At 17.4% G+C, this 13,159-nt stretch overlaps 1 protein-coding gene across 1 annotated transcript; it reads right to left on the bottom strand.

The window, feature by feature from the left end:
* Positions 1 to 6,290: 6,290 nt before the first annotated feature.
* Positions 6,291 to 12,736, bottom strand: LOC128955858 (neuropeptide SIFamide receptor-like). Its single transcript, XM_054301536.1, has 2 exons — positions 12,325 to 12,736; positions 6,291 to 6,394 (listed from the first exon to the last, which is right to left on the bottom strand). The coding sequence occupies exons 1-2, from the start codon at positions 12,734 to 12,736 to the stop codon at positions 6,291 to 6,293; spliced, it is 516 nt and encodes a 171-aa protein (XP_054157511.1).
* Between the last annotated feature and the right edge of the window lie 423 nt (positions 12,737 to 13,159).

Raw genomic sequence — 13,159 nt, 5'->3', positions numbered from 1 at the left:
ATAATGTTTATAATTTAWATACKGCATTGTTTTAAGTAAAACTTTTAACTTGATKCACTTATATTCAATTAAAATAAGGTTTAATWGTAGAAATAATCTAATTATTTATACCATTATAAATGTCAAAGACATTTAAAAACAGTTTAATAATTTATATTCTAAATTATTCAAACAATTTTATATCAACTCATTCATACAACACCACCTACWCATACACTTTCACACACACACACACACACACACACACACACACACACACACACTCACTCACTCACTCACTCACTCACTCATTTACTCACATACACACACACACACACACACACACACACACACACACATACATACATACACACATACACACACACATACACACACACACGTACACACACGTACACACTAGCTTAAAGTGATATTAAATATTTTATTATAATAATGTAATTAATGATATAATAATAAAATTGTCAAAAATTATTTTTTAAAATATAATATTTATTATAAAATAAGATAATTTAATAGTACTGTATAATACAAAAATTGAAAAATTATGTAAATTAATAAATAATTAATWATACAGTTTAGTATATATATATATTTATACATATATAGTAACTAAAGTATAATTAAAGTTTATTTACAATAAAATTAAATGACATCAAACATCTTACTTAATATACAGTATTAAAAACATTTATATTATRATCCAGTATTTAAATAATATATATTATATTTCATGTATAAATATTAATATTATTTACACAYWAWAATACATTTAGTTTAAGATAAAATTAAAAATATGTATTAATTTTATAACAATAAAATATTTTACACTTGTGTTTCATTACTACATCTATTAATAATAACTTTTTTGACTTTAAAAGGATCGTTAAAACAAATAAAATTTTTTCGGATGGCTTTCTTGAAATATGCCCTAAATTTRGCGTTAAAAAAGAAATACAGTATCGGATTGACACACGAGTTGGACGCACCCAACCATTGGGCCAGTGGTGTGATCTTCATTAGGAACTTACCTAATATATAATAAAAATATATTATTTGTTTTTACAAATAAATATAAGTTGATATATAATATATTAAATATGATATCAATGATGTTTAAAATCGTAGAATATTTTAGAAATCAAGCCGAAAACATTTAACAAAAATCTAAAATTATTTTTTAAAATAAAGAATATATTTACTATAATTTTTTATGACTATTTTTATTTTAATTACTAAATAACACAATAATAAATTTTAATTTGTAGTTTTTAAATCAATTTTATTGTATATTTTTTCTATACAACTAAATGATTTACTTAATAAATTATAGGCTTGTAATTAAATTTTATAGTTAATTCAAAAAAGGCAAACAATAGAGTTGTGAAAAACATAATTTGATTTGAGATATATTTGACGTAAATCTGTGCACAAAAGCGTTAACTATTTAATTACAAAAATTAATCCGATTATATATATATTTTCTTTATAAAGCAATATGTTATCAAATAAAAACTAACTGTTAGTACCCAATAAAATAAGTAAATAAAAAATAACTATAAAATAACTCAATAATAATAATAATAATACTGTAATTATTTTGTTATTACAGAATAWATAAAATTGACTTATCATAATYATCAATGACATATAAATATTAATTTTTTAGTTTAATCAATACAATAAAAATGCACAATTATGTACTATTACTATATTAATGTARTAAAAAATARATAAATACTGTATTTGATTGACGATATTTTATTATAASATAGATAARCTTTGACAATATTTATATATTTAGTAAATATTGTTTTTTACGATTGTTTTTTGGTATTAATTWTAACTATAATACAGTTATATTAGATCAATATTTATGGATGAATTGYTTTAAATGCAATATTTATATAATAGTATATAATTTATATTAATTAATATATTATCCATACCTTCAAAGTTTTTCTCATCAAATGGTGGCCCTAATTTGAGTCGGGCAAATATGACATACAGGGGYAGCCAAGACAGTGCAAACARKGAGACAATAGTTATAAGCATTTTAAGTACTTTTATCTTAGATTTTTCAACAATCCTGGAGTTCCAGTCGTTGAGTGTGTCATCACTGGATTGTCTAACAATTTTAGGCATTTTTCGGCGCCATATCTTAACAAACAGTAAGATATAGAAGAATAGTATTATAGACAGCGGTAACAGATATTGTAGGCCCAGATTGACGGCTAAAAAATACATTTTTGATGACTTYTCGTCCGGCCAGACCTCCACACATGCCTACAATAGTGTTTAAAAATCAATTAAACAATTTTTTGCTTCARTTTTTATATTTATTTAATTTTTTCGCATAAAATTATCTCTTAGTTTTTCTATCTATTTTTCCAAATATATATATCGTATTTTATTTGTTATGTTRTTTGTTTTTTGTAATATTATACTAATATAATAATAGACAAAGTAATTGTATTTTTATTATTACATTGTAATGTATAAAAAATATTGCATGTTTTACTTCAATTGATATTGAGTTTGAAAAAAATATTTTTTGAATTGATTTTTAATGGTCTCTGGCATTAAAATGTCCAAACATTTTGYTTTTATAGATAAAAATTTCTATAYTATTTTAAAATCTTGTTTYTATCTATACTGTAAACATACAGTTAGTTATATGTCAATAYATATTAAAATTGTTTGTTTCTACCATTTCTACAGTATKTAAGTTAGTTTWAAAAAATATATCTGACAAAYAACAATGTCATTATAATTAYTTATAAAACATATCACGATTTAATGTTACTTTTTATATAATTTTAAATGTAAARCAAACATTACTAGACTTTTATAAYAAAAACAGATTGAAATAATAAGAGATTATATATTTTTTGCAAATAAAGCTCAAGTAGCTTACATGTACATCATCCATGTTTTCCCAGACAGGCACCAGGTCAAAGTAGAYGATCCAGGGTAGGGCTATRATAAAACTGGCCAACCATATCAATAATATAGTGGTTCGTCTCACACATAAATTGAAGCCATTGTTAAATGGATAATATATKCCGTAAAATCTATAATATATTTAAGCAGACAAACAAATAAAATTATATAAAATAAATATTAGTAAAGAGTTTTATTTGATTTGATTGCAATACTAAACAAATAAAAAACTTGTTGTTATGTAAATGAAAAAAGTTTAATTTTGAAAAAAATCACAATAATTTAATATTTATTAATATAATATTTTGTCGTTAAATYAAACACAATAGTGGAGTAAATTAAATATTATTTATAATAAATCTAATATAGAATCTATTTTTATTTGTCATAAAAAATTCAAATATACAATATATTCAATAAAATCAAATAACCCAGTTAAAATTGTATACAAGTAAATAATAGATTKWSATAAAATTATATATAATTATTGATATACTGTATATAAAATCGTTTTATTATAAATTGTTTGAAAGTGTCAGAAAACTATTTTATTTTAATTCAATATTGATTTTTAAAAATTCAAATAAAAATTATAAATAGATTTAAATACGAAAAWTTAAAAAAAAAACTTTATCTTTCTGCATTTGTACATTTATAATTACAATAATATTAATAATATATTAACATTAATAATATATTAACAATTAAAACCCAACGGGCAAAATAATATAATTAAAAAGTTAATTAATAGTTAATAATCAATTTTTGAATTTATCAAATAACACAATGACTATTATTTGATAATTTATTTAATAAATTGACTGTTAAGTGATATATTTTGAATAAAAAATTTTCCTAACATATAATGTACAATATTTATTTTGTCTAACATATAACTAAATAGCTATAATTACTTTATTTACTATCTATTATCAAAAAGATTCAAATAGAGTAAAATACTTAATAGAAAGAAAATTATAAATAGCTATTTRTTCAATAAAATTAATTGAATAAATTGAATAATATATTTGATAATAAAAGATATATTTGATTTATATTATATTATGTTACTTATAGTATTTACAAAAGTTGAAATAAATGTTAATTTCATTATTTTTGTAATTTGATATCAAAAATAATGTTTTTTAAAWRWTAATTMAATTAATGTATAATTGTTTATCTTTTGCGATAATAATAAGTTATTCATAATATTTATCAAAATAACTGAAAAATGTTTTAATTACGTTTTTAAAAAATTTTATAGTTTTTTAACAAATATTTTTTATAATATTTAAAATTGTTTGTAAACTTTTCTTTAAATTATTTTTAGTGAAGTTTAAGTTAATAATGTAAACATTTCTATTGTTCTTAATATGAAAATATCTTAAAAATAAAGCAAATTATAATGTCATTAAAATTATATTAAAACGATTTATTTATATAATTTGTTTTTATTGTCTCTGATAATAATAATACAATAATATTTATAAAATTTTATAATTGAAATGAGTTGTATTATCTAAATCTTTTTATTAAAAAGTAAATGTTATTTAGAAGATTTTCTAAATAAACAATAAATAAAAACTATTAATAATTAAAGTTGTATTGAAATTTTATACAAAAATATAATGTATCATTTTATAAAAATAGACTAATTTCAATATAAATACTTTTAAATATAACACAATAACTTATATTTTTAATTTATATAAAGTTTCTAAAAGAATATTTCTATCTATAATGTTAATTTTGTTATATATGTTATTATGTAACAATACATTGGTTTTACAGTAATAATTAAATATTAGTATTACTATTTTTATTATTAATTAAAGTAAAAATTAATTTATTTAATTATCTTAAATTTACTTATATATATAATAAAATGATTATTAAAATTTTAGAAAACATTATTATTAAATAATTATAATTATTTTACATATAGGTATCGCATTTTGTATATAGTGTATAGTGTAATGTAATATGATTAGTAAATATGTCTCATTATTTATATATTATTTCAATAGCTATAATATGGGGATCCCATAATAACAATAAAGTTAAATTTCTATTCAGAAATTTATTCATGAGAAAGTTTTTTTCAAAATTAGTTATTAAACTTTTATATTTGCCCATCTCTAATCATATTATAAAAATAGACTAATTTCAATATAAAATACTTTTAAACATAACACTATAACTTATATTTTTAATTTATATACAATSTTATATAMWGTACATTATAATGGTAGTTATATATTTTAATGCTTAAAAATATCTATTTATAAATCCAAATTATTTTATGTAAATTTAATAAAATGATTTTCATCTTTTATTTAAAAAAAATATTATACAGTAGATGTTCATTTGTAGAACTATATTAATATTAAATATTTATATAAAATAAACGTATCTATAAAATAAAATATTTAGTTGACATTTATTCATAAATAATAAACTAATTATTTAAATTACAAAATGCAACTGTGATTGTTTCGCAATAACTCWAAATATTTAACATATAAATATTATTTAAATGTTTATAAATGCATTTAAAAGCATACTTAATTATTAATATAAAAGATAGTAAATTAKAAACTTTAAAAAAATATTTATTATGCGAAATAAATTTTATTGCTTTTTGAGATCATATTAAATATATAATAAATAATTATATTAAAATAATAACAAAGTTATATTTTAGACATTAGAAATAAAARTATTAAAATTTTATAATAATTTTAGATTAATAAGTGATGTTAAATATARTTAAAATWAATTAAATACTAATTTAAAATCATTAGTTCTAAATGATTKGTASTATTTTAATAAATAAAATAATTTACTATTAATACATTTAATAATCATAATACCTGCTATAATATYATAGCTATGTAACCAATGTACTTTATATAATTTACAAAAGTACYAGTATGCTCTACACTAAAAATGTAATATKTAAAGTATTTAAATTTATACTATTATAATATAAACTAAATAATATAATAATAGATATTGTAAAACAACTAAATTGAATTGTTTAAAAATACTATAYATTTCATYTTTTTAAATATTATTTGACAAAATAGTTTTATTTRATAAATTGAAAATAATGTASATTTAAAAATAAATTTTAYATAGAAAACTAAAAATAGTGACAAAAAATATAATATAATAGGATTTAAAAAAATATATATCATCATTAAAAGCTATCAGATTTTTAAAAGTATGCTAATSTCATTAATTATTTTTATAATAATAATARTATAGCGTATTTAATTACYTTATTATTTAAAAAAATAAAACAATGTTTTCAATATATTTTTTAATAACTAAAAAACRWGTGACACTTACCTGTCGGCAGAAATGGCAACCAATGTATACACAGAAGCCGTAACTGAAACTCCTTGAAGGTATGGAACAGCTTTGCATACAAATCGTCCCAAAATCCAAGCTATTTATAATTCAATTAACAAATTTATTAATTAAAAAAAATAATTACATATTTGCTKTTCATATWATTAATAAAAGTATTAATGGAAAGGATTTAATAATAAATTAATTACAATATAGTCTATAAATRATTTTATCAAATAATAAYAAYAACAACAACAACAAAATCAATAAAAACTAATTTATTCRACTTTTTAAAGTTTATTGAATTATATTTAAAGTGTATCTAAAAATATACTGTTCAAATAACATAAAAACTTTTTTAGAAATATTGAAAATATTAAATATAATATATATATTTGTAAAGTGCAGTGATATTATTGCAATATAAATMTTATASTAATAAAATAAAATAGTAAAACATGTGAAATATYTCAGAATTGATTGGTTACTGATTGAAGAGTTTGTGGGTCAAGAATTTGTTGCATTAATTAAATGATTAATTTATTATATGTTTGTCTCAAAAAAAATAACATAAGAATATTCTAATGTTATTTATTATCAAATCAATAATTGTCTAATAGTTGTGATTAGAGTCCAAAACAGGTTTGTTTTTTTATGTTATTTTTTTGCCCGAAAATAAATTATAAATCAAAAACAATTTTGYTTTAATTAATTGTAATTTTTTCTATAATTTTTTTTATCTATTTATAAATTATATTAAATCTCAAACTAAATACTGTATATACAGTACTGTACAATATATTTATATTTTAAATTCAATAACAAGTATTACTGTAATACGATTATGTACTGTATTATTATCGTTTGCTGTTAGTAGTAATAATATTATGTTCAATATTATATATATATATATAGTATTATAGTATAATGAAACAAGTGGTCAAATTCATAAAGTAAAATACAAAATAATGGCTTTTTACTAAATCTATTGATTAAATGTTGAAATAAAGTGAARTATCAAAATTGTTCATTATATAATACAGAATATATATATATATATATATATATATATATATATATATATATAGTTAATTATAYTGTAATTACTAATAAATTTAAATTGTAATTAAAAATTTAACTTTATTTCCGCTTTATTTTGTTTTGCATTTATTTATCTATTTTATCGGTTCGTACCGTAAAATCTATTCAYTCKTCTATATTTTAGAGACTCTAGTTTTTATGACCYAATAATATAAATAACTGTATTATTTACTATAGTCTTGATGTTTATCTAATAAAATATTCAATTAATTCAACTAATGCTAAATAATAAGTGAACAAATAATTCACACGATGTCATACAAACACATACTTAAAAAGATTAACTGTTTTGATATATAAAATATATATAATATGTATATAAGGTATTTATTTCTTAAACATTTAGTATATTGTGTGCAGATTAGAGTTGACAWAAAAGTAAAATTCATAAAATAATAGAGAAATTTCTCGAAAGTTTCTCAAAAGAAATGTTCTCGATATTTGTTATTTTGTAACAATATATTATAATTACAWATATAATAATTAAATATTATTATTAGTATTATAATTAATTTTTAAAGAAAAATTAAAATATTTAATTACATTAAACTAAAAATATAATTTAATCATGAATAAAATTTTTAAAAAACTATAATTATAATTAGATAATTATATTAATTTTTTAAAGAGGRATMCCWTARTATAATAGTAAAGTAAAATTTCTATAGAAATTTATTAGAAATTTCTATKTRCCCATTTCTAGTGCAGAAAAAATATCATATAAAATAATACGAAAATAGATGAAACATAAAACAAAGATTGAATATTTTATTACAAGTGTTGATAAATATTTTATTTTGACTAATTCATAAATTGATATTAGATATGATACAAATCAGTTATAATTTCATCAATAAGCCATTAGTATATAATATTGTCTATAATGTATAGTTAATACAATGTTAGATATAATATATATATAAGATACAAATATTATAGGCATTTGTTATGAAATTAATTATTGAAATCTATGATAACTTTTCTTATTTTTGTTGGTTATATTTGTGTGCTATTCGTATCTTTCATCGACAATAACATCAATGCATTAATTTATAGGTATATTGTTGTCTAAAGAGGAATTCAAATAAATTATTTACTTAATTGTATAAATAAAATCTGTTATTTTTATAAAAATCAAATCAAAGAATAATAAATAATATATTTTATAAATAATTAACTATATAAAAAGTTTTCAAGTATGTAAAAAATGATTAAATTTGATTATAAAGTATTATATAACAAAAATACTGATAACAATTTGTTTATAAATTCTATAGAGTTAGTAAATATTTAGATTTTAATAAATTATTAAATATTTAGTAAATAATAAATTCAATTTAAATTTAATAAAATTAATTATTTATTTGCTTAAAACTAATATTTAATCAATGAATTTATTGTATTTTATAAATATATAAATAAAACACACCTAATATTATATAAAATAGAATACAGTACTATTTAGTAGTAATAAACAAAACTTTATGTGATTTATACGAAAATAATATATTTATAATATTTTATTTTACAATATTTATCAAAAAAAATATTTTCAAATGAATCATTTTATTGACATTTCTATTATTCGGCAAAAATAGTCTATAAATTCTATAAAACAAAAATTTATAGTCTTATAGAAAATATTGCTAAAAGCAATTTTCCGTAAAATAAAAATTATAAGTTATTTTATAGAATTAAATTTTCTATTACTAAAGATTTTTAAAACTTTTTATTTATTTTTTTCTAACCTGATAATTTCTAATAATATCATCAATTGACATATAAATTATAAGATAAGACAAATATAGTTCAAATCATGATATTTACATTTAAAAAATTTAATTATAAAATTAACATAAAAATTAAAATAATATATTTGGTATAATTTGCTAATAAAAATTATTTGTTTAAAGCAAATAAAAATTTTGGAAAATTAATTTATATTATATGTTATTACTTTAATTTAACTTACTTTATTAATAACATTGACAACATATAGCTCATGAAATTTAGGTTCATTATTATGTTGATTATAAAAATATATATTATAAGTAATTATCATTTGATTAGATCGATAAGTACTAAATATGCAAATAATTAATCTTATATAAAAAAATATTTTATCATTATATATCAGCGTTTCATATTCAATTATATCGTAAACTGTAATAAATATTTAGTAAATATTTATTTTTATGTTTTTAAAATTTTATTTTGTAATTTTAATGTTTACAATAAGTTATTGATTTAATTAAATATTATGGTTGAATTATTTTACAGTATTAGGATTATTAAAGATAAAGTTGACAATAATTAAATATAGATTTTATTTGTTTACTATATTTACAAATAATTATAGTTTATAAATGTGCTAATGATAACATAGATTTAAATGAAATAATATGAAARCTAAATTTATTAGTTAGTCATCAGATATWTTAAATATGTTACAATAATCTTAAATTATTATATTTTGACTAATATATATCTAATAAATATATATATATATAATATTATATATATACATTTTGAGTATTTGCAACTATATTTTCATAAAATAAATTTACTGAAATTACCTATGAGATTGTATATAAATCTAACTGAATCAGACATAAAAATATTTATAATGTAAATATCAAAATTAAATCAGTTTTTTTTAAATAAAAATATGACATATAAAATACTTTAAAAAACTTAATCTAAATTTTAAATAATGACATAAATATATTTAAATGCAATTATAGTATTAAAATTTATACAGTATAAGTATTTTATATCTAGTTTATGTTAGATTAATACAGTATTTTAACATATACGTATTTATCTATACAGTAAATCGTTACTAAAATAATTTTTCTATAAAATTACAATAAATTTATAAAAGAAATTATTGAACTAAAAAAATTTATTGTAGTAGCTTTTAATGTTAACAAAAACGTTTAAAATATTTCAAATATTTAACAAATCTAATTAGAAAAACATTAGTAAAGAAAGACAAAAAATGACAAAAAAATAAACCATTAAAACAAATAAAATAGTATTTTAATGACTTTCATTTAAGTTCATTAACACACATTTTTACGCAATTTTTTAAGATTGTAAACTTATTTATATTTTACTGTAATTGTAAAAATACATTCATGTATTTGACTTTTATATACAGTATACTGTATTATTTGTTTTTTAGTCAACGTTAATGAAATTTGTCCAAAAGTATTATCATTAAAAAAAAGTTAATTATTATTATTTTAGATTCAAATATATATATATATATAATTACCAATATATAATAGTTATATTTAAAAAATAACGGAAGTAATTAATAATATTATGTGTATTTTAAGCTTATTAAATATAAAAAGATAAAACTAAAAGACAAATGTTTACTTATAAAAAATTTAAAATAAATAGTCATATATAATGTTTTGATATCATATGTTTGTGTAAATACATATCTTTTTTAACACAAGTATTTGCTTTAAAATAATATAAATAATTTAAGTAAACTGTTATTTAAGTTTGAAAAACTCAAAAGTCATTACTATTGATATAATACGGGTTTTCTATACAACAAAAATAGTATAAACTTAATAAATCATGTGTTATATGCTATCATAGGCTAAAATTGTGTTTTGAATGCCAAAAATCATATAAATAACAAAAAAAACTATTTTTATGTGTAATTTCTAATTTAATTAGTAAAATAACTATAGTACAATAACTTATATGATAATAATTAACTAAAAATATGGTAATAATAATAATAATAAATGATGAAAAATTTAGAATAAAACGTCTAAATTAAAATAAAAACAAATAAAAATTAGTTTTCATCGGATTTGTCTTATAAAATATAATTTGACAGATTTTCAGATAGTTAATAAAGTTTATTATATTATAATATAAAGTTTATATAAAAAATAATATTTTATTAAAAGTTTTTTGATATAATAAATTGAATTCACAAATTAGGAATATATTATACTTATAGATATACTGTATTAAGTTTTTAAAACTATTTTTTATTAGCTTTTAATAAATTAGTCTTTTATTATTTGTTTTTAATATCATATTTATAGTATGATATATTATGTCATTTGCAATTGTAATTATGTCATACAAACACATATAAAAAACAAAATCTATAATTTTTGTATAACATTATATATAAAAATACTTTAGGGTAACATTTTTTGAGTTTTTTTTTACATACAATGATAAATAATTTGATTTTAATATTTTGCTGGTTTTCTTGATTTCAATGCAAATTTATCTATAATTATTATTTAGCTTTTTTCATTAAATAATAAACTTATGATAATAAAATTATAACCTAATATATAAACTATAAAAATATTCAAAATAAAAATCTTGATTACATTTTTTTAATATTAATATTTGATATATACTAAACATTTTCTCTAAAATGAATAATTTATTGTTTATTTAATAATATTAGTTATCTTTTATAAAAACAGGGTTTAAGTTGATTACTTGATTTATAAAATTAAGCAATAATTATATTGTTTTTTATAACAACATTAATAAATCATATTGATTTGGGAATTTAATATTAAGTTTTATGATAAGTATACAAATATTATTAAATAATAATATTATACCATAAATTATCATTTTTGTAAATATTTAAAACACAATAAAAATAATTATTTAATTTTACAAATTAATATAGTTTTTATATTTTTAATTAATTAAATTATTTAAAACATTTAAGATTATTATTGCTAACATTATTTTAATTGACTATTATATGTACAGTATATGTATGTTATTGTTATTATATTATCAAACATATAAATTTATTATTTTTATAAATATCCGGTAATATAATGAAATAAAATATAAATAAATATTTATAATTTATAATCAAACCTAACATTGATAATAAAATATTACATAACATACGTGAAAATATATTTCCGATGAGTGTCGGCGGTAAACAAAATATGACTACCAATAGGTCGGCAAACGCTAAGTTACTAATGAGTCCATTGAAGACTTTATTACACGAATTGAATACCGAGAGATCGTAAGTGCGCCGAAAGGTCAGTATTATCCACAACACCGACAGATTACCGACTAAACCAATGATAAATACAAGTAAATATGCTATACATAGGGCAACAGTCCAACCGGCAGAGTATCTCATAAAACAATAGTCATCGGAATCACAGTTTAGTCTAAACTCAACACTTTTGATATCTTGAGGAAAGTTAATAATATTCAATGTTTGGTTAACATATGATTTGTTGATTGTTTCCGTGTCCTTATAGATAGTTATATTTGATTCACTTGTTATAGTATTTAATATATCCATATTTTAAACTTTTTTTTTAGTTGAGTAAAAAATAGTAATACTGTTATACAAAATTAATTGTATAGTAATTTTTTTATATGTAATAATTATAAATATGTATAAGTATTGTATCTTCTTATGATGTTCAGTTGAATGTCAATAAATTTATGTTACAATATAATAAATGAAACATAAAAACATAAATTATTAATATACATGTTAGTTACATTATGCATAATACAGTATAACATTATATAGACTGTACTATTTTTATTATAAAATTTGATATATCGGAGCAACGATATAAAGTCAATAATGCACACAATATTTACGATATTTGATTTATAGACCAAATATTATATATATATATTTGAACAAAAATATATTAAAAAAATTTTTTTTGTTAATACACTAATATATATTATATTTCCACTTATTTATATA

Source organism: Oppia nitens, unplaced genomic scaffold (assembly GCF_028296485.1).
Source record: "Oppia nitens isolate AA-2021 unplaced genomic scaffold, nextdenovo-longstitch-racon4-pilon3 scaffold2_pilon_pilon_pilon, whole genome shotgun sequence".
NCBI classification, from domain to species: domain Eukaryota; kingdom Metazoa; phylum Arthropoda; class Arachnida; order Sarcoptiformes; family Oppiidae; genus Oppia; species Oppia nitens.
The sequence above is the reverse complement of the archived record's forward strand: the minus strand, read 5'-3'. Positions and strand labels throughout refer to the sequence as shown.

What these genes read in the sequence shown, in the direction of transcription:
- LOC128955858 (XM_054301536.1), bottom strand. Translation starts at nt 12,736, where the DNA reads ATGGATATATTAAATACTATAACAAGTGAATCAAATATAACTATCTAT. An exon ending in CATCGGAAATATATTTTCAC is followed by an intron (nt 6,395 to 12,324) that starts GTATGTTATGTA and finishes AATTATAAATAG; the next exon opens with CTTGGATTTTGGGACGATTT.